Genomic DNA, 26,501 nt, shown 5'->3' on the forward strand with positions numbered 1-26,501 from the left:
TGGCCCTACGCCAAAGGATTTCAAGACAATTAATATTCATGGCTGGTTATCATCGTCATCACGAAGCTTCCTCATTCAGATATTATCTTTATGAAACCATCCCTGCGAACTTCACCTATTGTCAATCTCTTCCAGGCTGACAGTCTCCCAACCCTTCTCACCGCCACCTAGCACAATGCCCACGCTTTCACTCATGTCATTCCATCCCATCTTGCGCAATCCATCCGGCCCATCTTCTGCAAATGCAATATAGAAATCTTGCCAAGCTCGTGATAACTTCTCCTCCAATGGTGTGGATGGGCCACGAGCCAAATCGTGGGTCCCAAAGATCAAAGGCATGTCCGAGCTGTGGTAGGCTCGTAACCATGGCCGTGGACTAATATTGGGGAATGAACTGGTACCAGCAGGCGAATAGTCTTTGACCAAGAAGCGGAACGTGGGAGCATGAGTAGAGCGTGCTCTAATATTTAGTAGACCATCAGCAGTTAGACTCAGACTATCACTATGTATTGAGGAGAGTATTTCGTACCGCGCCATGGATACCATTGGTCCCAGGAAGTAGTCTTTTGTAATCTTTTCAGTCCAGTATGAATCTGCTCCATCGGGATGATACACAGCAACTGAGTTACCTTCATCGTTCATGGTTCCACAAATGGCCGGCTTATTGAGGCCGATCAGCAATGACCAAATGGCAATCAGAGGAAGGGACTCGCTTACCAGTTTACTGAAGTTTCCTGCCTTGGCTCTGTCTTCATAATCATCAAACAGGGTAAAGTTGTCTACTACGGGCCGGAAACTCAGAAAAGGCTTCTCCTCAGTAGCCCAGTGATGCTGGATAGCCTCGAGAAGCTCTTGCGGAGGTTGGTGTCTCATGAACTGCAGCTCCGCCGCGGCATCACCGCCGGGAAAACCGAGCGCCTTGGCAAGAGCGCTGAAGTGCTTACCCTCTGGGTCACTCACTGGAAGTGGAGGGAGTGCACACCCGGAGTGAAGAATGATATTTCTCACCAAGGGCTTTTCCGGGTGCAAAAATGTGTGGCAGTCGATGCTGCGGGCGCCTGCTGATTGCCCAAAGTGTGTCATCCGCGATGGGTCGCCGCCGAAGGAGGCTATGTGTTGGTGTACCCATTCTAGGCCGAGACGCTGATCTAGGAAACCTAGATTGCGTTCCTGGGGGTTCAGTCCTGCGGCATTTGGGAAACCGAAAACGTTTAGGCGATAACTGGACTCGTGTAAGCGCCTATGTCCCGAGATGAAGCTGTTGATCGTTCAAGGCTTCAGAGTACTAACTTGAGGCTTACAACGATGTGCCGTTTGCTGCTCTCGACCCAGGGTGTTGGATTCTGATAAGGAATAGTAGAGCCGCCGACGAGAAACGCGCCGCCCGTGATGAAAACTATCACAGGGAGCTTCTTCGTGGACCCCTCCTTGGCCGCATCATTGGGTGCCCAGATGCAAAGAGAGAGACAATCCTCAGAAGTCTCGTCTCGAATCTGATGTTCAGTCACATCCGTATTATAGACCGAAGGCCTGCCTCCAAGCTGTTGCGGGCACGAGAATCCAAACTTCGTAGCATCAATGCTGTCGACCGCTTGCTTCGGCGTTGGAGGTAACCACCGGCGCGGCTCTATCGGCGGTTCGGCGAAGGGAATGCCGAGGAACTGGGCGACGTTTGGGTAGTCTTTGTTGATAAATCCTCTGACAGAGCCAGCAGTTGAGCTTAACGTGAGATAATCAACTCCCAAATTGCTTTCACTAATGATAGACATCTTTGCTGGATGATGCGCGGCGACTTGCTCGTCCTTGTTGCCTAACGTTTAGGTTGACCGAAAATCAGGATGCAAGCTGTCAGCGGGTCGTGTCCCTAGTTCAGAGCATTGGGCACGTTTAAGAAGCTCCAGTCCACACTGCAGGATGCAGGATCAAATACGTGGGTGTAGACCCTCGCATCAGCGGCAATATCTCCTTAGCATCTTATACATACCGTGGCGCCAGTACTACATTATACCTCCGTTTCAGTCCATATTCTTCTTCTTGAGATTCTCCTTATATCTGTAATATCGATCAAAAAAGGGGGTTCTTCATCGTCGAGCGTCACGACCCTATCGCTACCTTACTTCAGTCCTGCCCCTGAGTCAAGCGGCACGGGGGTCCACCCGCTGGAGGCGGCCCCGATAGTTTCTCCACAGGTGCTGTGAATATATTTGCATGGCTGCAAGTTACTTAGCGAACTACACAGTATGATCCCCTCCGCTTCTTACCGTTTCACGAAGAACCGATACTTCTCACTTTCTAGCAGAAGATTATGGCGGTTGTTCTTGTTGAATGAATCTGACGAGGTCGCGGAATTCAATGGTCTGGCGAAATTAATTCGAAATACCTTAGCATCACTGTCGAAACGCAGCAGTGGGAACAAGAAGCAGTAACATTGATCAAGCTCACTGTAGATTATGGCACAACAAGTTGGCCATGGATTACTTGCATAGGTCTGACCTATCTGATAGTTGAGTTGTATTTCGAGGCTATCCTACAAAAAGGCATCATCAACAGAGCCACTTTGACCGAAATGTGCGGTGAGCTGAACCCTCGTAGGACCCAGTCAACAAAAGGAGAGTTTTAAACGAGAGTGAAAACTTTACCTTCGCACTTTTACTATTAAATAACAAGGGCAAGAACCAGGCGAGAAAGCGTAATAGTCCAACTTTCCATCAAGCACGCTTTCTCAAGCCGGTTACTGTTGAAAGGGGCGGCTATTGAGTTGCCGGCTATTGCGACTTGAATTTGTGAATGCCCTTTGGGCTATAAAAGCAGAACGCCCGTAACACCGTACGAAAAGAGGCACAGGGACCAATTCAACAAGCAACCGCATAAGTCTATCTAATCAGCAAATTACCAACACTATCTTTACAAGCAGAAAATGCAGGTTAAGGCCATTGTTCTCTTTCTCACAGCCACGCTGCTTGGCTCTGCGGTATGATGATCAACGTGGCCTCGAGCACAGCACATGGACTTCCGAAAAACTGACTTCTGGTACAGAATGCCTTCTGCAGCAAAGACGATTGTTGTTTCAAGGATAACGTAGCTCGCGACAAACACGTATGTTCCATGCTTATTTCCCTCATGGGTCATGCGCTTCTTTGAATCTCGTAACTAAAACTACTTGAGTAGAACGGCGATGCCTTTTACTGTCTGAACGTCATGCATGGAGGACCTTGTCATGCCGACTGCTGTACTCTTGATGGATATGGACGTCATTGCTAAGGCTCAAGTTGGCGATGGAGAGGCCATCAGAGGATGGGATTACCATTTAGGAGCCGCGATGCTACAACTTCCGTCAAAACCACACGGAGGCACCGCTGGAGATGTAGAGCTTCGTGTCTAAAATTTCTGCTCTCATTATTCTCTGCCCAAGAGAGTTGTTCGACTGTGGAGTATGGCTAAGTATGGACTGCATAAAGGAGACAGCGTTACTTCTTCGATGGTTATGCATCCGAATATGAAGACTTTTATCTAGTATACCTAAGGTATATATACATACACTGTCCCAAGTTCATGACCTTCCGTCTTTCTGATGACGGAGATTGCCGCGCATTTCCTTTGTAGTATTGATGTTTGTCTATAAGTTAAACCTGAAGCCCTCCGGACTTAGTTAATTGGAATCAGTTGACACAGCCCGCATTGGCCTTTGCCAAAAATCCGGATGCGGGAAGGATTGACGCAATTATCTAGATGGAGTAATAAAAATGGTTTCGTTCCTAGCTAACCTTCATCGGAGTTTTTAGAAACGGTTGAGCTAATTATGATTACAATACCTAAATGCTCACGATTCAACACTTACAGTCTTGCAGTTGAGTTTATGTAACCAGTGTCCATGAGGGCATCTTGATGGTGCGTCACGATGTGGGTAGCCGCGAGTTTATGTGATTGGTTTGATGGTTGATAGCCAAGATAGCCCTACGAATACGTACCCTGCGCAGATAAGATCAATCTGATAAATCCGAGGCTCCGATCGTCCACATCCCGACTGACCTTCCCCATACGAATGCACCTACAAAAGTGGTTACACTTGCATAATAAGCGAGAGGATCGCTCCAGTATTGGTGCGACAAAGAGTTGAAGAAAGCCGCCGAAGAACGGACGTTGACTCGGTTCATACTTGATCCCCCACTACACGGCACACGCGCGGCTGATTCTTTACATCATTCCACAGCAAAAGGACTCGGAGGTCATCACCCCGCGATCACCACCTATTATCAACGACCAAGGACTGACAAACAGCCCTGCTGGCCAAAGATTGCTTTACTGAGATCGACTTTCGCGCTCTTTGGAACTAGAGTGTGGTCGGTGTTGCTAATTGCGCGAGCTGCTCCCACAATTCCCCTCACACCCCGCAGTCAACAACATTGGTCAAGCAAGATGAGTGCATCAGACGGCACATTGGTCGTGGGAGTCGACGTTGGAGGTAAGAGATTTTGAACAAATTCCGGCTTGGATTACAAGCCAGGCACAATCGTCCACTTCTTACGACTGACTATCCTCGCAGGTACCAATACCGACAGTGTGCTCTTAGACGTCTCCAAGTCCAGCACAGATGCTGTCGTCGCATCTCACAAAGCCCCAACAACGTCAAACGTCACTCACTCCGTCCAGGCCACCTTGAAAGCTTTGCTGGACAAGTCAACCGCAGACCCCGCCAACATCACTGCGCTCGCCATCGGCACAACGCACTTCCTCAATGCCATTATTGAAAGAGACACGTCCCGCGTGGAAAAGATTGCCGTTCTCCGCTTGGCATCTCACAACTTTTCAACAGGCACCCCACCTTTTGCGGACTGGCCTTCGGCACTGAAGCGCATCATCAACGGCCACTCAGCCATCATCCCGGGTGGCTGTAACATCGATGGCACCCTCATCGGCCCCATCGACGAGGCGTCTATACGCGAGCAGGCGAGGCAGATCAAGGCCAAGGGCCTCAAGAACGTCGCAGTCATCGGCATCGGGTGTAGTACCGACAAGGACTACCACCAGGAAGATGAAGTCCGTAAGATCCTTGCCAGTGAGCTGGGCGAAGATGTCAACATCATTCTCTCCCACAACATTGCCGGACCGGGACTGCTCGCCCGCGAAAATGCGACGATTCTCAACGCCTCGATTCTCAACTTTGCGCAGCGCACAATCCGAGCCTTCATCGGCGCCATGCGCCGCATCGGTCTCCAGTGCCCGCTGTACTTAACCTCCAACGCCGGCCACCTTCTGCCCTTCTCGGAAGCCATGCAGGCTCCCATCAGAATTTTCTCGTCGGGCGCGACGAATTCTATTCGAGGTGCTGCGTTCCTCGCCAGGGACTCGATAGACAAGTCGGGCAGCATCGTTGTGGATATCGGCGGTACCACGTCCGACGTGGGCTACCTGCTGAGCAACGGATACCCCAGATTATCCAAGAGCTACACGGCGTTGGCCGGCGTCAAGGTGAACCTGGAAATGCCTTCCGTCGAGAGCATCGGCCTGGGTGGGGGCTCTATTCTCCACAGCGCAGACGACGGTTCCGTAGCCGTTGGACCCGATAGTGTAGGCCACGACCTCATCACTAAGGCCTTGTGCTTCGGAGGCGATGTCACAACTGCCACGGACGTTGCAGTCGCGTCGGGTGCCGAGATTGGCACCACGGCCGTTTCTCTGACAAGCGACGTTATCGAGAAGGGCAAGGCGCGTATCCGTAAGATGCTCGAGGCCGTCATCGACCGCGCCAAGTTGTCGCCCGAACCATGCACAGTCATCCTCGTCGGCGGTGGCTCCATTCTCTGCCCCTCGGAACTTACGGGCGTCAGCAAAGTTGTGGTCCCCGAGCACGCCGGTGTCGCCAACGCGATCGGCGCGTCCATTGCCAAGATTTACGGCTCCGCTGAGACGATCGTCTACGGCTCTGACATCCAGGGCGGCATCGCAGAGGTCAAGGCCCGGGCTATCCAGAACGCCGTCGCCAAGGGCGGTGACGAGAGCTCCGTGACTATCCTCCACGAGGAAATTGCGGGTGTACCCTATGTGGAGAACCAAACCTCCATCAAGATTGAGGTTGCGCTGCCGGCGGACCATAAGCGCGTGTACTCGGAGATGGTGAAGACGGCTGCGCCTGACCAGCTGGTTGACGAGGAGATGTTTGAGGAGACAAAAAACCATGAGGCTGAGGACGCGGAGGATCACCCCGAAGACGTGGTAGTCGATCTTAAGGGCTATAAGCCCAAGGTCGAATCCAATGGCTTGTGGACGCTCTCTGAGACTGATCTCAGGTTCTTGTCCATCGGTTGTTACATCCTGGGCTGCGGCGGCGGCGGTTCTCCCTACGCGCCATACTTGCAATTAAAGCAGTTATTGGCTGAAGGCGAGTCGATGAAGATTATCCGGATCGAAGACCTCAAGGACGACGAGATGATGCCACCAGTTGCCAGCGTGGGCACACCGGCGGTGAGTATCGAGCGACCTGGCGGTGACGGCGTGTGGCATGCGATGCAAGAGATGGAGAAGGAGATGAAGACCAAATTCGAGAGACTCATCGCCACGGAAATTGGCGGTGCCAACGGCGTCGCTACGCTCATCTGGGGAAGCTCGCGCTACTACGACATCCCGACCGTGGACGGCGACATGATGGGACGCGCATACCCCCAATTCGAAATGGTCTCGCAATACATCCACGCCAAATCCGTCAACGAGCTCCTCCCCGTAACCCTCTGCAGCGGCACAGGCCACAACGTCGTCATTCCCGCCACCCAAACGGACGAGACCTCGGCCGGCATCGCCATTCGCGACGCCTGTGTTGCCATGGGCTCCGCCGCCGGCGCCGCGGGACGACCGATCCCCGGCAAGCTGATGCGTGAGGTGGGTATCCCCAACACGTACTCGCTTGCGTGGCGTCTAGGTCGCGTAGTGGCGCTGGCGCAGCAAGCTGGTACGGTGTCGACTGTCACTAAGGACATTATCGAGGCCGCTGGCGGGCCCGGGAGTGCGAGGGTGCTGTTCCAGGGTAAGATTCGGAGCGTTGAGAGCACATTGACTGCGACGGCGCATAGTCTCGGCAAGGTTACTGTTGAGAGGCTTAGTGAGAGTGAGATGGAGACGGAGACGGATCGGATTGGGGAGGGGTTGAAGGAGGTTGTTGTTCCGTTTATGAACGAGAACTTGGGGGTCTTGGGTAAGGGTGAGAGTGGCATCGAAACGGTAAGTAAATTTCTTTACTCATTTATCAAACTTTGGGGATTTTATACTGATATTGTCACACTTAGGTCATCGCCACTGTACCCGATCTCATCTTCCTCCTGGACACGTCGACAGGAGAAGCCATCGGCGTCCAGGAGTATAGGTACGGACTCAAGGTCGCTGTCATGATCATGGCGGGACACCCGCTTTGGGCCACGGAACGGGCGCTCGAAATCGCGGGACCCAAGGTCTTTGGCCTGGATCACGACTACACCCCGACGCTGCGGTACACAAAGCCCGTCAGCGTCATTGAGGAGTTCCGTCACGGGTGCGGCGGAGAGAATTGCACGAATTGCCAATATAAGTGGTAAGCCACGAGACGGAAGCCGCCGTAGAAGATGGAAAAAAAAAGTTAAATGAGATGGCTATGTTGTTTGATTCAAGTGCATGAAGACTGGCTTCTAGGTGTGTTCTCATAGCGCTCAAGGTATCGGCGGCTGGTCAGTCCAGTCGAACCCCGTCACGCCATCGAGATACTCTAGCTCTGAACCGGCGAATATGTCATTGCCAAGGTTTCCCCAGAATGCTACCTCACCATCTAGAACGCTCATAGGCTCCCACCCTTGTCGCTCAGGACTCATGAAGCCGGGTGCCTCTGCCGTTGTCATCCCTGAGCTCGCGCCGGTCGTTGTTGTCTCAGGGGCAATATCCGGACGAGAGAGGGCCGGGTCTATCACCAAAACTTCCGGCTCAGTGACGCTAGCAGTCTCACTTTTTGCACCCCCTGATATGGCCTCGGGATGCTGTCCCATCTCCGCATGCCGGTGTAGGTCCTTCGTATTCAGCGCGATTTGAAGCTTGGCTCGAGCCTCCTCCGCAAGCTTATACGAAGCAGACATCTCCTCCAGGGCATTATCAAGAACAGGAAGCAACGTATCCTTCATCAATTGCGGCACCGCCCCTCCCTGTCGTCTCGTCGTCACCAACACCACGTTCGTGGCGACGATGGTGGCGCCGACGAAGATGAGGGGCGCATTGCCTAGCGTATGCTGGCACTTGAAGCGCTGCAGGACGTCGGCTATGCCCTGCGCAGAGGACTGGCATATCCTGAGCAACTTGATGATTGGGTTGCTTGATGACGTCTCGGGGTTGTTGTCGTCGTTGGCACCCAAGTCTGCGGCGGGGGGGATGTGTCGGACGGAGGCTAGGAAGGGGATGTTGAGACAGATGCGGGTGCTGTGGTAGAACATGCTGGTATATACCGTCAGCAGGGTTTGATAGCGCATCCCTCACATCCGAGAGAATAGCGAGTTCGGAGCAGGCTTACTGTAGAATGGACACGTTGGGCTGGAGGATGTCCTTGTTTGTGAACCACTTCTTCCATCGCATGTTGGTAGGCAGCGCCTCGTGCCACGCGACGAGCCGGGCGTTGAGTTTGTTGAGGGAGACTTCATTCCATCTCCTCGCTGCTGGGTCCTTCATCTTCTTGGGGGCGAAAGTTTGGGATAGCATGTCGTGGACGATGCGAGCCAACTCGATTTGCTGGTTAAAGAGTAGTGTTAGCTTTGGACCGGCTGGACGCATGGTCTTTAGGAAGTCGAGGTCGTGTGAGAAGAGCCAGTTTTCCCAGATTGGCGGGTCGTGTCTGTTCAGTCTGTCAATAAGCAAGACACGTAGGAGACGGTACTGAATGCCCTTTTTGACGTACGGCAGAGGTTCGCTGATGTTGACGTCGGCGTCATTTTCGTACATGAATGTCGGGCGACCTAAGAACAGGCTGAACATTCTGTGAAAGGCAAGACGTTAGACGAAGCAGCTTGAACATCATACATGTGTCTCACTTGTCCGTTAGGAAAGAGCCCCAGTAGATCCGGCGTCTGAATTCGTTGTTGAATGGGAACGGATTGGCCTGGTTTGGCTTCTCTTCTGGTCCCCAGTGCGCAGGATCTCTCTGCAAGCCAAGGTCCTGGCCCATTCTGAAGGCAATACCTGGTGATACTCCATCAGACCACAGTCCCAGCATTTCGGTATTACCTAGGACGCTCTTACCTGTATACAACCATGACTTGGACATGTTACTCACCCCAGTCTCATAATACGCAAGACACAGCCACGCCTGCACCGATGTAGGCCGCGAAACGCCCAACTCGTCCGTGGTCAAGATCGTCTGCGCCGTGTCCGCGAACCCCTGCGCCTTCGTCCGGATCTCCGGGTCTTTGGACATAAGGGCGCCCAAGGAAGCGCAGGCGTAGATCAACGGCGGGGAGCAAAAGCTGCCGTCGACGGGGTTGTCTTCGAATTCTTGGATGAAGGCTTCCCGGTCGATGAACATGAAGAGCGGGTACTGCCAGAAGAAGAAGAGGCCGATACAGAGGCGTATGGTCTGGTCGGTGAGGTTGGCCTTGTCCTCGTGAAAGGGCGAGGGTTTTGAGGCTGTGGAGGAGCTGATTGGGTACATTGAGGTGCTGACTTCATGTTGGAAGATGCTTGTTGGGCCGCGGTAGATCATTGAGCCTGGGGGACAATCAGCTGCAAGTCCAAAATGATGACCGCCAAGAAACAAAGAGAATGTAGAAAGAAAGAGGAAGTCTAGGTTTACCGTCAGTCATCTCCTGAAACGAAGCCTTGGTCATAGCCTCGCTCAGTGCAATCTCATCCGCCAAAGGCAGACTGGAAAAGGAGGGCATATAGTCCTGGACCTCGAGGTCATCAAGGATCTGGTTGGGCTCATCGTCGTCGGCGGCCTTGAGGTTGCCCAGCAGGTTTTCGAGCGAGACGATGCGGGACTCGAGGGCCGCGACGTACTCGCGGGACACGGGCGGCCGCTTGAAGTCGCTCTCGCGGAACTCGCACTTGGTGGATGCTGTGGAACAGTTTGTGCATGGATAGGTGCGGGAGCAGCGAATCTATTTGCATTTCGTGGATCAGTCAAGTCTCGGCGCGGGGACCGGGTAGCGGGGTACAAGGCTCGGTCGGACGGCTTTCCTCGACTGGACACTGAGCTGAGGGGCGGCGCGGATACGGACACTACCCGGGCAAAGGCCGGGAGGCGGGGAAAGTAGACCGGGGGAGAGGGCGGACTCGGGGGAGTGAAAGGGCTGGGGAGGACGAACACGGAGAGCAAAAGTACCTTTCTCTGTTGGCACCGCTTGCACCTTGCATAAGGTACTCGTTCAGCTGACGGTGGTCTTACATCATAACTTTCTTTTTCAGATTTCCAAACTCTCGGGCGACTCACGAAATTCGTTTCTGATTGTTCTTCTCCATCTTTGCATTTCTGGGCGGTCGAGTCGGTTGCACCAACCCCTCTCTCTTCTCTTCAACGCGATCGAGAAAAGAGCGTCAATAGCGCGCTTTGAGAAGAATCGAGCATATCCATTTGCGGGACGATGAACGCCGTAGTCACATGACACGGATGCCAGGCCATTGCAAACCCCTGGCGTTCTTCAGCGCTGATTGCTGAAGAAAGACAGGGTGCGGCATGTCACACAGGCACCGCGAATAGGTGATACTACCTCATAGTTAGGCAGACATTTAATTCACCATTTGCGAGGTGAAGTAGGTGGTTCCTGATTAGTCAATGGACGCTAAGTTCTATAGATAGAATATCAATCAAATCCTTCGCGATCCTGGCGGGGTCTCGCACTTGGTGTTGGCTGGGGCCTCTGCCGTGGAAATCAGCATTACTGGGGAAACGAGATCCGTTAGTGATCGGAGCCGAACATTCGCTGGCTCCGGACTCCCAGATCGCTTTGAGACGAAAGGGTCGAGGTCCAGACTTGGCCGATGGATATAAGCCCTGAGAGTTTATCCCAACTGCTTACACTTTGTTGACTACAAGAGTCTTCGAGACTATGTTGTCTTTGCCGCCAATCCCTAGTCAGGAGCGAATATTGATTGCCGAATCGCGCCTCACGCAGAGGGTTTGGTATTAGACTCCGAATAATGACGAGCCAAGCGCTATCCTCCATCCGGGTCAAGAGAAATTAGGTTTGAGAATGAGCACCAAACCGAACAGCAAGTTTTCAGTCTTCAACTTGCCGAAATTCGATATAGACTGAGGCTTTGCAAGGTTCAAAGACGTGAGAGTTTGTAAATGGTTCCTAGATCGCATCCGGGCTTTGATGACATGAGATGGCATTGAGTTGCATTTGTGACACTGCCGCCCTATTCACTACTCTATGTTGGAACGCCGGTTAGCCTCTACTAGAGTCTCCCGATCTTCTAAAAGCTCTCTGCCAAGACGAGTGAATCTTCTCAAGACGAGTGAATCTTCTCAGGCCGATCACGGAGGAACCGCGTCCTTTCTTGACAGCACAAATCACCTCTCCACCCATATAGTTGCAACGCCGAGGGCCCGGCCGAGGAGCGTCGGAAATCAGAACGATTCAAACCCCGCAATGCCACCCCGCCACCAAGCCCGTATCTAAGCTATCAGTGCTATCACGAGGATGATGCAACCACATCACCCCTCCTCACGATCTTGGCCACGTATTGCATGCCCTATTCGCTGGGACAACTTGGAGATTGAGGGGTTGACTAAAGTCGCTGAAAGTTACACAGCGCCGTACATAGACTCCCGTCTAGCGTTGTGTTACCTACTTTACCTACATGTACTGCAAGGGTCAATAACTCTCACAACCTTTCAGCATGACGACTTCAACACACGTCGTCTTCCAGAACGGAAAGATCTTTAGGTCAAACAAAGCGCCTGCAGGTCAACGTTCAGAGGCCAACTTTGCAGAAACACTGGTAATCAAGGATGGCATCATCACTTTCGTCGGAGATGCCTCTGCACCCGAGGTGAAGACCGCCATCGACGCCGGCGCAGAGGTCCGCGATGTAGGCGGTCACACTCTCCTCCCCGGCCTCGTCGACGGACACATCCACTTGACGCAACTCGGCCAGGCGCTCCTCAAGCTGAGCCTCTCCCACTGCAAGACCCTCGAGGACATCCGCACCACAATTAGGGACCACGCCGCTGCCCACCCGGACGCTGAACGCATCTTTTGCAGCGGATGGATGCACTTCATGACGCCCGAGGGGCCACTTGCCTCCCTCCTCGACGACCTCGACCCCCGACCCATCCTCATCACCGCAAAGGACTTGCACTCGACATGGTGCAACACCGCCGCCCTCAAGGACCTGGACCTCGAGAACGAGCCCGACCCGCCGGGCGGCGAGATCGTGCGCGACCCGAAGACAGGCAAGCCTAGCGGCCTGCTCTCCGAGGCGGCGAGCATGAAGTTCATCCCCCTCTACATGGCCCGCACCTCGACCCGACAAGACCACATAGCTGCCATCGAGACGGCCATCAACGACTACACCGCCGCAGGCTTCACCGGCCTCATCGACATGGCCATGGAAGAGGACGGCTGGACGGCGCTACAGGAGTACCGCAAGCAGGAGAAGGCAGCGGGCCGCCCGTTCCCTATCCGCTTCGCCGCCTACTGGATGATCCTTCCCAAGGACGATGACGAGGAGAACATCAAGCAGGTAGAGCGCGCCGCCGAGCTGGCGCGCGAATTCAACCTCGAGACGGACCCGGACTGCCGCCTCGTCGGCATTAAGCTCGTCTGCGACGGCATCATTGACGGATGCACGGCGAGCTTGAAGGAGCCGTACAGTCACAACGGCGACAACTGCGACCCCGTCTGGTCGCAGCGGTACATGGCGCCCGTGGTGCAAGCCGCCACCAAACACGGCCTGCAAGTCGCCCTCCACGCCATCGGCGACCGCACCGTCGCGGACGCGATCGACGTGTTGGAAGCGCACGTCGGACCGGAACACCGCCCGCGCATCGAGCACCTCGAAGTCACGACCGCCGAGGACGCAAAGCGCCTAGGCAAACTCGGCATCACGGCCTCCGTGCAGCCCGTTCACTCGGACCCGGCAATCCTCCGCGCCTGGCCGACGCTGATCGGGGAGCACCGGTGCGGGCGGGCGTTTGCGTACAGCGATTTCGCGGATGGAGGCGCGCACGTGGCGATTGGGTCGGATGCGCCGACGGCGCCTCATCATGTGATTGATAACTTGTACATTGCCACGACGCGGCGGTCCGCGCGGGAGCCCGAGCTGGAAACGGTTGTGAATCCGCAGTTTGCGCTGTCGTTGTGTGATGTGTTGGCGGGTGCGACGGAGGGGGCGGCGAGGAGTTGTTTCTTGGAGGATCGGGTTGGTTCACTGGAGGTTGGGAAGAAGGCTGATTTGACTATTTTTGATCTTGATTGGGATCCGACAAAGGCCTTGCAGGCGAAGACGCTGGAGACTTGGTTTGAGGGGAAGCAAGTGTTTTCTGGGAAGAAGTAGCACGCGTCTGTGATGACATAGATTCCTTGTTATATAGATGCCGTTGATAGTTGAATTTCATACTGAAGCATACTGTAGACCTGGTAAACAGCAATGATTTCAAGAACATCTTCCAGACCCATCGAATTTCAGTGTAGAGTTTCCGCGGTGATGTTGAGACGAAAAGACAAGCAGAATTTAGCAAGACTAGCAAGCCCGAATATGCACAATGAACACAGCCTTTTATTTACCTCTCGAGACTCTTTCTTCTCTACGCCCAGATCATACCCGCGACGACAATACCCATCAAAGTAGCCAAAGAGACGCTGCACGAAAATGACGTTGCAACACTCTTTGGCTGGTTTCCAGGACTTCGCCCAGCATCGGGCATAGACTGGTGAAAGGCTGCGTACGTCCTCTCCATGTCGCTCTGGAGTCGTCTAATGGAAGCTTTCCCGCGGTAACCATCCCAGTTGTGGTCCAGAATAGCTATCATGGTGAGATTAGCAATGATCAAAATCTTCTTGAAGAGGAGAGTAGACTCACCCCAAGGCTCATCCTTATCCTGCACACCCTCGCGCGTGTAGTAACTTCCACCCATGACCCAAACCATCCAGCTAACTTGCCGATCAACCATGAAGTCCATTAGACATCTCCGGAACTTGTCCTTGAATGCGCCGCTTTCATCGGTCTGATCATGCCCCCACTCCGTCATCACCAACGGCGCCCGATTACTCGTCCCATTCTTTATCGTACCGTTCGTCATGGTCCCGTTCCCAGTTGTCCCATTATTCCCAATAGTCATAACGTCAGAGCCGAACGCCGTTAGGATATCCCGATAACTCGTACACGCGTCATCAACAAGGCCCTGATCATACTGGTGCTGCTCAAACACAAACTTGTTCTTGAAAGAAAACTCGGCAATGGAGAAGTTGAAGCCCGGTTCGCTGGCAAACGTCCCCTGCACCGGGGCCGAAATGTCAAAGTCAAAGATGCGCCCGCCAAAAAAGATGAGAACATCCGGATTGGCAGCGTGGATCGCGTTCGCGCCTTGTACCATGCGTGTCTTCCATGTCGTCCAGGTCGTGTTCTCTAGACTCTGGGGAGGGGTTGCGGAAAAGGGGTCGCGAAGCTCGTTGCGGAGACCCATGCTTGTGAAGGTTGTCCAGTTTGAAGCTTTTCCCTGCGCAAAGATTAGCCAATGGGAAGTTTGATCAGGATGAGATGCGGGAGTATGTTGAAACTTACATGCTCTGCCATGTAGGATAGTCCGCGAACCCAGTTAGACGTGTTGAAGTTTGTGTCGCCGAACCATCCATTCCCATCATACGGCGTACAGCACCACCCTGCCTTGGAAACATGATTATCAAGATGCACGTAAATCTTCTGCCTCCCCAGCTCCGCCGCAACAGCATCCCACACATCAAGCCTCTTCGAGCTCTCGTTGAAAGACGGGTTATTCTTAAGAACCTGCTTCAAGACAGCCGTACCGTTCTCCGGCCCTAGCGCATTCTGCAGCGTCGTCTTGAGGTCCACGTCGCCGCCCCGGTCGACGATGTCGTCCACCATTTCGGTGGCGAACGTCAGCCGGACGGAGTTGAAGCCTGTCTCGGCGATGCGCTTGACGATGTGCGCGACGGATTGGTATTGTAGGCCCTCGGACAGCATGGTCCGCTCGTGGCCTGCCCAGTTCACGCCTACGAGGGCGACTGTTGCGTTGCGGGCATCGACGATGTCGCGGTCGCGGACGGAGAGCGGGAGAGGTTGGAGATCGCGGCGGGTGAGCTCGGCGGAGGTGGAGAGGGGGATTGCTAGGGCTGCTAGCAGCGCCGATAGACTTGAGAGTCGGCGCATTGTGTGTGATTTTCGTGTGTTGTTAAGCGTTAGTAATGTTCATGAAGTGGTTGAAGGTTTCTTGATTTAAATGTTGAAAATGTTTGTTCTCGTGAGCCGCTTCTGGTATAGGGACCCTCGAGAGTGACAAAGGAACTTCTGAGACAATAATGAAGTAATCCGGGGTATGAGCACAACGGTGGAAAGGACATGACGGCACAAAGAGAAAATAAGGTAGGAAGATCCTTGGCTCGGGCCTTCTTCCCACCTCTGTCCAGGAACGCCTAGGTACCCACGCGACGTCGGCGGAGAACTTGTGCTTGGCTACCTTTACTTGCACATGCAGCCGAGAAGTCGTCTGAAGTTTGATGGTTCAATGGCACCGAGGACGTATCGGCGTGCCGACGGGCCGTGCTTGGACAGATGCCTCAATGTTTAATAGGCTTTGGCTTGCAGGAAACGAAACACATGCTGGACTTGCGAGGGGCCACCCGGGCTCACGGTTGCAATGAGAGGTTGGTTGATCACTGTTTATTTGTTCATGTTCTGAAGGAATATCTACAGAATGGGATGGTTAAACTAAATACATGAAAGGGGTTACCGCCAGACTCATTCTCGTAAAAGGAAAATCGTCCGAAAGCCATCACCGTCCGAATACCATTTACTTCATGTTCTGGAGCAGGTAGCGGACACCAGCGTAAGTCTCCTCGCTGGTGGGCACGATCTGAGCAGCGGGCAAGACGAAGCCGTAGTTACCCGTGTCACGAAGTTCCTGAGTGAAGGTGTAATCGGCCTTGACGACATCATTGACGTAGTCGACACTGCTTCCGGTAGCCTTGTAAATGGTGGTGCAGATGGGACCGTACTGGTACGAGGTACCGTGAACAGCCTTGATGGCGGCGACGGCGCCCTTGGCAAGGGACTGAAGCTCCGTGTTCTTGGCGGAGACAGCGGTGCAGGAGTAGCCATAGGGGGTCATGAAGAGCTGGGAGTAGGCGTGGAAATCGATGAAGAGCTTGAGGCCCTGGGCGGCCTTGATCTTTGCGAGCCAGGCGGAAAGAGCGGCGGTCTCGGGGGCGTCACCCTGGGAGAGACCCTTGAAATCCTCGGCGCAGGGGTCGGTGGAGGCACCGCCGGTGACGGACCATTGGAAGGGCCAGTTGCGGTTGATGTCGTGGCCGATGCAAGTGCTGCCAGAGGTGCTCTGACGGTTCTTGCGCCAGAGGCGGTTGGTGGTTTGGGTGTAGATGAAGCCTTGAAGAGAAATCAGAAAGAAGGTTCATGGTTAGGAGGGGGAGGGGCAGAAAGAAACTTACCGTCAGGGTTGACGACGGGGAAGATGTAAAAGTCGTACTTGTCGACGAAGCTCTTGATCTCCGTGTCGGAGGAGTACTTGCTCAGGAGGTTCCAGGCAATGTACTCATTGGACATGGTGCTGATCCACTCTCTGGCGTGGACGGTGCTGTGGAACACAACCGCGGGCTTGGTGCCCTTTGAGGTTCCGTAGATGTGGATGCCCGTGATGGCGTTGCCCTGGAGGGACGAGCCCGAGGTGACGATCTCGGCGTTGCTGGGGTACGAGGCGACCATGTCCTTGAGGAACTGAAGGTGGTCGGCGTACGCGTGGTACGAGTTGAACCAGGTCGCGTTGGCGGAGCCGACTGAGAGAAAAGTTAGTTGGCATATTGGGAAATCACATCCGCGTGGGATAGTTTTGCAAAGGTGGAGAGACATCAAACAGTGCAAAGGGGTTGGGACTTACCAGCGTAGACAGAGAAGCCAGACTCGTCCGCAATCGAGGCGCCGAGGTCCTCGTGCATGGTGGTGAGGTTCATGCCGGCAACCTCAGCCTTGAAAGAGTCGACCTCGGCGGCGGGGACGACAATGTCGGCAAAGGCACCAGCTCTCGGGGCACCTTTCCAGGTCGTCAACTGGAGCTTGTCGACGACGCCATTGACTCTGTCGACCTCGTCACCGACGGAGAGGCGGAAGACCTTTGTGCCGTCGTAGCTCACGCGCTTGGAGCTCGCGCCCGCGACCGATGCGGCGGAGGCAGCGGCGACGAGGGTGGAGAGGGCGGCGAGGGACTTCATCGTTGCGGTGGTGAGTTACGTTTGACGATGAAGAAGAGATCTCTTGAGAGTTAGAGGAGGTTGGTCGGAAGTGAGTGTATGGCGACCGCGCGTGTTGGTTCAGCGAGGGTGCACGAGGGAAGGCATCATCAAGGTTGAGAGCCGCACGGGTGTGCTCTCCTTTATGTACGATTTACGAGTGCGAAGAGAGTTCAGAGTCGTATTTGGCTATTACCAAGGGTTGAGGATAAGAGGGGAAAGCAGAAAAAACATAGTTTCCTTGCCTAGAGATGGACACTTTTCGCTGGCAGGACCAACGGGAAACAGGAACAGGATGAATGACGAGGATCGGACCGTCGGGGATCGCCTGGGCAGCTCTTACAACCTTCCCGTTTTGGTCATTGCGGCCCGCCTTGAGAAGGGAAAGTATCTTGGTATGATGTATCCCAGTCCAAGTTTGCCCCATCTGTGCCCTTTGGCTTTCCGCTGTTTTTGTTTTGACTTTTTCGACATTGACAATTTGACTATGTTGGACCGTGGACCTGCCTGATCAACACAAGAAAGACACATGTGGGAAAACGCGCTGCAGACAAAAGTCCCCGCCTCTACTACCTTATGTGAGAAGGGATAGGACATGCAGCTGTGATGGTATCTTCAAAGTTGAGGTGGTGCTACTGTGCTACCCCAAGCTCGCTTCCCCGCGCTGGGTTGGCTTAGGGGGGAAGGTAAAACGGGACTGGAGACTCACGGCTACCGACACGACTGGCTGGTGATTCTGCGTTTAATAGCGCACAGATCCTGGGCTTGGGGGAGGGTGGAGGGGAGCCGAGGGGAACTGGGACCTGGGACCTGGAGAAGGAAGGTTGGAAGCTCGGAGAGAAGCATTGGATTGCGGCTGGGCATGTCTATCTCAGTCAGGGGGGGGTTTTTGGCATCATCAGACGAGCGCGCAACCCTTCGAACGGTCGGTCTGGTAGGCGGCAGCGTACACGACAGGTTCTACGAATACACGCTGTACAGGCTGACGGGACGAGCGGCATGGCGAATCCGAATGACATACCATGAAGAAGGGCGCTTGACGGACCTTTTGCATCGTCTGGTCGGCTTTGGAGACTTGATTAAGCAAGTCGAACAAAAGCCTAGATAGATTGGGCTGGTAGGACTGGTGGTGGAGCCTGATGCGACCCAAGGCTCAAGCAAACAACACCGCATTGCCAGACTGCCAATGGCACCCCCGCGAGCTTCCTTAGAGTCTTGGACAGATCCAGAAGGTTAAGTGCCGGATTGCGGGCAACCGACCTGCCGGAACCGGGGTAGCGCGGCGGTAAGGATTCAAGGGGACTTTGGCGATCGTGCGGGTTGGTTGGGGGGTTGGGCAAAGCACGCAAAGCTGGACTTTGAGGCCTGCTGGGTTGCATGAGCCCGTTTCCTGCAACAAGAGCTTGATTGAGATAGGCTACGGGCTAGTTGCGTCGTGTGTCTTGGAGGAAGAATCGTCCGTGTTCTAGACCGGAATGGGAGGTATGTAAGAATATCTCTCCAGCTGGCATCTTTGGGTTGGGGGGACGGCACAGCACGGCATTTTTGAATCCTTATCAGCACATCATTCAGGAGTGCCGATTTAAGTTTAAAACGCTTATTTGGTGGATGGGGCGCTAATACGATCCCCCGCCTGCTTATCCCAGCGTCAATACGAGTTCTGCCGGAGCACTCTAGCAGCATTCCCATCGGCAGCGGAGGTGTCCGCATAGTTCACAGAGCAAACTGCGTAATAACAGTAAAATTGACAAGAGATGGCGTACTTAATTAAATCTTGAGTATATTATCACGAGCTTGGACATTGCTGAAGGAAACCATGGCCGCTTTTAGTATATTTTGCCACCCACAAGTTCTGTAGAAAGACGCCTGGAAACGTTGGTTCGGGCTGAAAAGAACAAAAGCTAGTCGTTCATAGACCACCTCATTCTGCTCATCAATTGACTTTGATGGATATTGCGAAGGCTAGAACTCCCAAGTCCGTCAGACAGGCAAAGTGACTTCAGCAACTGCTTCTTGGCGGATGAAAGGAAGCCGTACCACGTCAAAGAGTGCCTTTTTCTAAGCTACCATTTCATCCAGTGCCACATCTTCATCTTCGATCCCATTTGACATGCATGCCATTTTACGGTGGGATGTCCAACGACGATAGCTATCAATGAGGACTACCTTACGCACATGGATATTCCCCCACCAATCCGACTCTCTATCACTTGAGGACTGAAGCAGGATGATTTGGGATACAGATTGAAAAAAATGGCCCCACAGAGGAGCCATAAGCAAAAGAATTGGACGATCTGGGAATCGAACCCAGGACCTACCGCATGCTAAGCGGTCATTATACCACTAAACCAATCGCCCGCTCTCTGCAGATTCACGCACTGGAATCATTGATGCAGCCAGCCGCCCGGGTAGCCCCTCCCGGAGACTCCAGCGCTGTTTATCCTCTGTTCCTCTCTTCCATCACAAAATTCGACGCTTTCCCACTGTCTGTCCCCGTATAGTCGAAAGACGACCCAAGTTGGTGTTGAGTCGGCCAATGCACCGCATCATAATGTTCGTCCAAAGATTTGCGGGCGAGCCCCTTAAACCCATGGCCTCAGCAGCTCCCAGAGTCGACGTCGCGGTGTTACCCGCTGATGGCTGCCGCCCATCAAGCTCATCAAGCGGTCCGCATGCGCACTCCCGCCCAGATCGTTGAACCTACGCCACCAACCCAGATCCTCCCTGCCCTCACGCTTGCTTCAACTTTTGTATCGTGACATCAAACTCCTCCGGATCTCGCCCGATAACATCCCTCAACGTCTCCGACACAACAGAAGTCTCCCCCGCTCGGATCGCCTCCCACGCAGTCGCCCACGTCCTCGCCTTCTCCACCGACCCGAACCTCGCCAAAACCTGCGGCAGCTTCACGTACTCATCCACGCCCACTTCGCGGATCCTCAAGTCCCTCCCAGAAAACCGCCCAAGAACCCTGACCGTCTCTTCAAGAGACCAGACCCGTGCGCCCGACAGTAGCACCTTTTTATTCACGTGGGCGAATTGTTCCGGGTCCCAGGAATACTGCGCGATAAGTTTCGCCGTCGCCTCCCCCAGCTCGCTGCGCTTCACCCACGCCACGCCCGGGTGGGAGCCGTCGTGGGGGATGAGGATCTCGTTTGACGAGGAAGGAGAGTTGACGTCGAAGAAGGAGGTGTAGATTGGGTACGATTCTGAGTAGAGGCCCTCGCGGATCGAGGTGTACGTGAAGTTCGGGTCGGAGGCCGCGGCGGAGGCGAGGTGCCGCTCCGTAGAGAGGTGGGCTTGCATTACCTCCGCTACCGACTCGTCTTGCAGGTCGCCGCCGAAGGCTAGGGAGCTATAAAATATGTGTTTCACGCCTGCGCGGCGGGCTGCGTCGACGACGGGTAGTTGGACCTGTGGATTTTGTCAGGCCACCCGTCTGGTGATGAACAAGTCTGGTAATATGACGAGCATGGCTGGCTCCAAACTTCCATCTCTCACGTACCTGTTTGCGGTAGTCGTGTACATGACTTGGGTAGGAGATGAGGAATAGCACCTCGATGCCCGCAAACACGGCCTCAAGATCGGAGGGGCTCGACTCGTATGATGCCTTGCGCGCCCGGACGCCGTTCTTGATGTGTTCTTGGGGTACGCGATCCGGGTGACGGTTGATGAGGATGATATGATCGCTAGGGAGAAGCTTCAAGAGGTAATCGTAGGTGCTGCCGCCTAAGCCTCCTGAAGCGGGGAAGATACCGATTGACTTCATAATGTGACGTTTCCTCGACGATAAGAGAGATGCCTGGATCAGACGAATGGAAGGTTTGGTGATGCAGTTGCAATAGGCTCTTGATCTTGTCAATCCAACCTGTCGGTAATCTGCTTCAAATGGATCAAGAGTGCGTTAGTAGGGTAGAGAGTTTAAGGTGCAGATAAGCTAAGGTGAGATCTTGACATGACGCGCATGATCACATCACCTCACACATCACACATCACGGCAGCCGGAGACTTTGCTTGGCAGGGGAGTGCCCAGCTTGACGTGCTTACTACGTCACGCCCACCCGTATGTTCAGAGTCGTATCAAGCATCTTCCCTTCCCTTGTATTTTCTGTGGCACCTGGGTGAGATCCCACGTTCAAGAATCAAGCTCGCATCCCACTTTCTTTCATCAGGGCCCTGTTTTTTCCTTTTTTTAGTGCCGATTCCGGAGCGGAGAGCAACGTTTTCTCATTTGTCGCCCGTGGTCCGCCCCGTGGTCTCGGCCCCGCCCCACGGCCGACGTGTCGGCTCAACAGTGCTTGGTGTGGAGTTAGTAGCGGAGATGTGTGCCACACCTGGCGGATGGTCTGAGGTCTGGCGCAAGATGAAGCCAAGTTGTGAGGCTTTCTAGCCTGGCACTTGGCCACTAGTAAGAAATCGAACATCTAACAAGAGGTCTTGATCACACTGACACATTCTGGGGCTGGCTGGTATGTTTTTATTCTAGTATACATGAAGGTTTCCTAACCCATCGACTACTGGATGGCCTCAGTACATTGTGGTACCGCGCTGTGCATCGCTACTTCCAGTACTCACGAATCACGTATAAATCATGATTGACCGCAATGATGCCGTCCATTCTCTCCCGGTGCACCCATTTAAAAGAGAAGAGAATCAAACAAGATTAGCCGTGAAGAGAATCAGAGAGGTATCTGCTGACGCTAATCCGCCATTGATGGGAAAACAGTGGACTAGCGACTGAGGGTGGTGGGATGCTTGAAACGAACCGAAAAATTACCGCCCAAAACCAAGTCGACCTATACTTGTTCTCTCACTACACACCTACGCGCGTGTATGGCTCTTACAGTTTGGGATCGTATCTTTCAGCCACATGGCTTTACAGTTGACAAGTCACGAAAGGGAGACGGGAGTTTCTGGACCCGCTCGGTCTATGAACTGGCCATCACAAGAACGCCCACCAGTCCATCGAGGTTGCAAAAATTGGAAAGGCTTGATATTTGGGTTCCCATCTACGAAAGCCACCGTATCCTTTAGACAGACATCGTCCTCCAGAGAGAAATGCCCATAGAAACAAGCTCTGCTTATTTCCAGTTGGTCGTAGCACCCATCTTGGCACCATTGGCAAGCACCAAAAAGTCGCTCGGCACAATCTTGCCATTCTTGCCGCGCGCACCAGAAACAAGGCCAATATCAACGCTCTTGAAGCTCGCGTTCGTCAGCGCAGCGCCAGCGACATCCCACGAGTTGCCGATAGACGTCTGGCGCTCGCGCAGCGTGGCCTGGCCAAAGTAGGTAGCGTTGGCGAGAGCTTCGGGGTTGTTGAGGGCCGCGACGTTGCGCTTGAGGACGCCCGTGGCGTTGACGCTGCGGAAGCCGGTCTTGCCGTTCATCCACGAGGTGTTGTCCTCGATGGCGAAGGCGCCCGTCTGGGAGTTGTCGGTGAAGCCGTTGGCCTTGTTGCCGAAGGCGATGCAGTTGATGACATCGCGGGCGGCGGGGAGGATGTCGCCTGCGCTGCCGCCGCCTAGCTTGAAGCCGTTGCCGTTGCCGGTGAAGTCGGGGATGTTCTAGGTGGGCTGTTAGAAAGTTGCAGTGTGAATGGGATAGGAGATTGATGTTGACTTACCCAGCGGTTGAAGCCGTTGCCCCACGCGATGCTGTCCTTGATGGTCAACTTGGAGTGGAACTCCCTGAGATACTGTCAGCTTGTGCACCACGGCAACATAAACGACCATGAAAATACTCACCAGAAGTCGACACCATCGTCAGAGTTATCCCAGAATCTGCTGCCAACAACAATATTGCCTTCACCCTTGCCCTCCTTGATAGCCAGACCATCGGCATTCTCGCCATTGTTTCTCGGGTCGCGGTTACCATATGAGTCAAGGTAGGAGATAACGTTGTTAGACAGGGCACCCTGCATGTGGAAACCGCTCTCGTAGTTCTCACGAGTGACGATCTGGTTGAAGCGCAAGTTGCTTGAATCCTTCACATACACGCCATACGCTCCGTGAGTGAAGGTAAGACGAGCAAAGTTCCAGTACTGCACGCGCTCGACGTGGAGCACGCCGCGGTTCCGGCCGAGTACGGAGGCGCCGACGGCTGCGGGCGTATCCGGCAGACCCTCGCCGTCGATAATGACCTCCTCATCCTTGGCAGCGTGAAGGGTAATGGGGGCGGCGGCGGTGCCGTTGACGGTGATGTTGATGTTCTTGAGCAGGTCATAGGTGCCGCCGCGGAGAATGATGACGTCGCCCGGCTGGGAGATGTTGACGGCGGCTTGGATGTCGGAGAAGGGCTTGGCTTGGGTACCGTCCGGGGTCGCGACGCCCTTGGGAGACACGAAAATGTTGGCCGCCTGGGCCAGGGAGAGGCAGGAGAGTAATGCTGGGATGAGCAACATTGTGAAAAAGAATGTGTTTTGTATGTACTTTGAAAAAGAGTGTAAAAGTTGGGTTTGCAAATCACACAAAAGAATGTGGGTGAGAGAGAACGGTATGGTCAACTACTTCTAACATATTGTAGGCAGCGAGAGAGCATGGCGCTGGTGATGATTTATAGACTGCTGCGTGGGCATGGCTTCATCGTCGCAACCGGCTCCGGTTCAGGCAGACAGTGATACCACGGAGATGGATCTATCTTGGCACTTTAGGCCAGCAGGAACAACACATTAAGAAAGTCTTGGTACTCTCTAAGAAACTTTTTTCCAACTTCGCTCAGTCTGCTCACACAGCGTGGGTTTAGAAGTCGTTGACTCGCAAAATAGGGATGGCACCAGAAATTTCCTGCCCACGTAGAGGCCTAGCTTGTTTTGGTGGTGCTGGAGCACAATTAACTATAATGTCGGGTCACCCCTACTCAAGGTATAAAATTGGTGCGAGATGGCGCTATTACGCCAAGATGGGCCACACACCAGCAGAACATTTGCATTCTCTTGGTGTGGTCCAGTAGGTTAGGTAGTGGTCCCGGATACCCGGTGGGAGTTCGTCAGCCCCAATAGACTCCGCCTCCGCTGTCGTGAAATTATTTTGAGTTCATGATGGAGTCAAAGGCTGATTCAAGAGTCTAGATCTGGGCCCAAATGATTTGGTTGGGAAAGCGAGTGCATCCGGCAGTGAGATGACCCAGGTTATTTTCGAGATACCTTACCTTGTTCAAGATTACTGGCGCTCCGTCAATAATCTTACAATAAGCTTGCGAATACTTGACACACAGCTTCCTGGACCCTCAGCCATGATACTCAAGGTACATTGCAGCATGAGGCTCATCCACCGCATTTATCGGATTGCGGAAGGTGTTTCTAGAATAGTGATCTCGCCGACTCCAAAAGCGATGAAAACGACGGACAGCTGCTGCAATATATTCTAAACAGCCCTAAGTTTAAGCTTTCTGTCGCTGGGTAAGGCCCATTGGCATGCGCTCTTGGCTCATGACTCGGATGAACCTCGTCCGCCCACCGACCCGGGAAATTGGACGCTTGGAGGCTTGGTACGGAGTAGTCAGCGGCATCGTCGGTGGTTCTTGCAGTTGACGAGTTACCATGGCTTCGGATCCGACTCTCCCGCCTTGGTTCAGCTTCGGTCCGAGCCTATTAGTTCCTTGTAACTCGCAACATACTACAATCTCAGTCGTAGTGTCCACTTTTCAGAGCTTGCGACAATAACACATCAAGACAACGTAATTTTAGAGCCGGGATAATCAAGTGTTGTTTTGGGCGTACTCTTACCTTGAACTTGGATAGTCTCAGAAGCTTTCCTACGTCACAATTAGGGTACTTATAGTTCCCATGTTCCTATCACACCACGGACTGTGAGCTGACCCCTTTCCGCTATGGAATGGCTCTCAGTGTTGTAAGTTTTACCAATGGGAAGCTCGGACTCGGCATAGCAGCCATCTCTCGATACCCACATATCCCACGCAGAGCCATATTATATGTACAAACTCATCCTTGTTGTAAGAGAAGGCCATTTAGATATTACTCTAGCCACCAACCTTAGGCAGACAACTTATGACCACTCCAACCACTCATGAAGTGAAATATTCAATACTACTAGCGGTACCATGTTTGCTTTTGGGTAAAAGTACACGTGAAAGAGGCTTTGGCTCTTGTCTGACTTATAAACTATATAGATGGGCCGTCGCAAACACAGCTGCATCCAAGAAGCTGCCTCGAACAGCAGTTCTTATGCCATCATTTTTCATGATTATAGCCATTAAGACATATGGAAGAGCTCATACGTATCGTCGATATCATTTAGGTGAGCCATTGCAAAATCAATTGCACCCCGTGGCTCTTGAGGAAGACGATAGATCAGCATTCCCGCCACACATGGAGGAACGCGGCCCACAACGTTGCCAGCACTCGCTTCGACTGCTACCGATACAGATGAAGCAACTTATTGATACTGCGCAGTCCATTTGAACTGGCCTTTGCAAACCCATATGGATCTAGAGACCACACAGGGATATGGTGAATGTGGTGGCCTCTATGGTAGTGCCACCACCATCACCAGCCATAAAATTCGACGAGAACCTCGCCGAGAGAGCATTTTTCAGAGACCAGCAAAGCTCAACATTTTATCTTCCAAAGCGACTAATTACAAGATCAGACTCAACCGCTTCTGTCAGGCGGTGTGACCCCGGATATGTGCATTCAGCACGGCGCATACGTAGGGTGCACAATAGTGATTTGCGGCAAATGCTACTTAGGAGGTGTGACTATCTATGACTGTGAACACTAATTCATGGCAGATGGATGCCACATCTGCAGTGTTCTGTAAGCATTCACAGTCAAAACAAAACCCGCTCAGTGTTTGATTTTGCCCTTGGAAGGGCTGCAGTGTCTAGTCTTTGTTCAAGGTTGCAGCCAGGCACCACCATCAAGATGATTTCATATCCTACATAATTTGAGTGCCATCTAGAAAAAGAGATATGTCAACCAGGTCCTATTGTTCGTATTTCACCGGAAAGACCTTCCGCCTGCTGCCTGATACGTCTCAATGTACATGTACCCAGGTATCTACGTACACCCTCCTTAGGATTCCCTGACTACATGAGGCAAGAGCCTGGACCATTGCA

General features: G+C 53.4%; 8 protein-coding genes and 1 non-coding gene across 9 annotated transcripts; 2 read left to right on the top strand and 7 right to left on the bottom strand.

Moving 5' to 3' along the window:
* Positions 1–111: 111 nt before the first annotated feature.
* BDP55DRAFT_725054 (acetylcholinesterase) lies at positions 112–1,769 on the bottom strand (the record flags this gene model as incomplete). Its single annotated transcript, XM_060578969.1, has 4 exons — positions 112–460; positions 530–660; positions 718–1,222; positions 1,291–1,769. The coding sequence occupies 4 exons, from the start codon at positions 1,767–1,769 to the stop codon at positions 112–114; spliced, it is 1,464 nt and encodes a 487-aa protein (XP_060434220.1).
* Positions 1,770–4,416: 2,647 nt separating this feature from the next.
* BDP55DRAFT_628181 (hydantoinase/oxoprolinase) lies at positions 4,417–7,562 on the top strand (the record flags this gene model as incomplete). The annotated part of the gene is made up of 3 exons (XM_060571865.1): positions 4,417–4,462; positions 4,544–7,212; positions 7,278–7,562. The coding sequence occupies 3 exons, from the start codon at positions 4,417–4,419 to the stop codon at positions 7,560–7,562; spliced, it is 3,000 nt and encodes a 999-aa protein (XP_060434221.1).
* Positions 7,563–11,841: 4,279 nt separating this feature from the next.
* BDP55DRAFT_543751 (amidohydrolase) lies at positions 11,842–13,500 on the top strand (the record flags this gene model as incomplete). The annotated part of the gene is made up of 1 exon (XM_060568437.1): positions 11,842–13,500. One exon carries the CDS (start codon positions 11,842–11,844, stop codon positions 13,498–13,500), a length of 1,659 nt encoding a protein of 552 aa, XP_060434222.1.
* A 250-nt stretch (positions 13,501–13,750) lies between these two features.
* On the bottom strand, positions 13,751–15,333 carry BDP55DRAFT_691127 (glycoside hydrolase superfamily; the record flags this gene model as incomplete). The annotated part of the gene is made up of 3 exons (XM_060576934.1): positions 13,751–13,968; positions 14,026–14,662; positions 14,728–15,333. The coding sequence occupies 3 exons, from the start codon at positions 15,331–15,333 to the stop codon at positions 13,751–13,753; spliced, it is 1,461 nt and encodes a 486-aa protein (XP_060434223.1).
* A 497-nt stretch (positions 15,334–15,830) lies between these two features.
* On the bottom strand, positions 15,831–17,769 carry BDP55DRAFT_575344 (zinc carboxypeptidase). Its single transcript, XM_060570769.1, has 3 exons — positions 17,075–17,769; positions 16,629–16,973; positions 15,831–16,566 (listed from the first exon to the last, which is right to left on the bottom strand). The coding sequence occupies exons 1-3, from the start codon at positions 17,403–17,405 to the stop codon at positions 15,974–15,976; spliced, it is 1,269 nt and encodes a 422-aa protein (XP_060434224.1). The 5' UTR covers positions 17,406–17,769; the 3' UTR covers positions 15,831–15,973.
* A 1,940-nt stretch (positions 17,770–19,709) lies between these two features.
* BDP55DRAFT_t67 lies at positions 19,710–19,781 on the bottom strand. The gene has a single exon. It is a non-coding gene; the product is annotated as a tRNA-Ala (tRNA).
* Positions 19,782–20,153: 372 nt separating this feature from the next.
* On the bottom strand, positions 20,154–21,192 carry BDP55DRAFT_543825 (uncharacterized protein; the record flags this gene model as incomplete). Its single annotated transcript, XM_060568443.1, has 2 exons — positions 20,154–20,837; positions 20,929–21,192. The coding sequence occupies 2 exons, from the start codon at positions 21,190–21,192 to the stop codon at positions 20,154–20,156; spliced, it is 948 nt and encodes a 315-aa protein (XP_060434225.1).
* A 1,312-nt stretch (positions 21,193–22,504) lies between these two features.
* On the bottom strand, positions 22,505–23,826 carry BDP55DRAFT_725061 (pectin lyase fold/virulence factor; the record flags this gene model as incomplete). Its single annotated transcript, XM_060578970.1, has 3 exons — positions 22,505–22,990; positions 23,050–23,113; positions 23,171–23,826. The coding sequence occupies 3 exons, from the start codon at positions 23,824–23,826 to the stop codon at positions 22,505–22,507; spliced, it is 1,206 nt and encodes a 401-aa protein (XP_060434226.1).
* Positions 23,827–24,803: 977 nt separating this feature from the next.
* Positions 24,804–25,391, bottom strand: BDP55DRAFT_628188 (uncharacterized protein; the record flags this gene model as incomplete). Its single annotated transcript, XM_060571866.1, has 3 exons — positions 24,804–25,039; positions 25,150–25,178; positions 25,285–25,391. The coding sequence occupies 3 exons, from the start codon at positions 25,389–25,391 to the stop codon at positions 24,804–24,806; spliced, it is 372 nt and encodes a 123-aa protein (XP_060434227.1).
* Positions 25,392–26,501: the final 1,110 nt, after the last annotated feature.

Source organism: Colletotrichum godetiae (assembly GCF_030913485.1).
Source record: "Colletotrichum godetiae strain CBS 193.32 chromosome Unknown BDP55scaffold_6, whole genome shotgun sequence".
In the NCBI taxonomy this organism is placed as follows: domain Eukaryota; kingdom Fungi; phylum Ascomycota; class Sordariomycetes; order Glomerellales; family Glomerellaceae; genus Colletotrichum; species Colletotrichum godetiae.

Bases quoted from the DNA above. Each gene is read 5' to 3' on its own strand.
- BDP55DRAFT_575344 (XM_060570769.1), bottom strand. From the start codon at position 17,405: ATGAAGTCCCTCGCCGCCCTCTCCACCCTCGTCGCCGCTGCCTCCGCC. The intron at 16,974-17,074 runs GTAAGTCCCAAC...CTTTTCTCTCAG, and splicing joins TGGCTTCTCTGTCTACGCTG to TCGGCTCCGCCAACGCGACC. The intron at 16,567-16,628 runs GTAAGTTTCTTT...TTTCTCTTCAAG, and splicing joins CCCCGTCGTCAACCCTGACG to GCTTCATCTACACCCAAACC.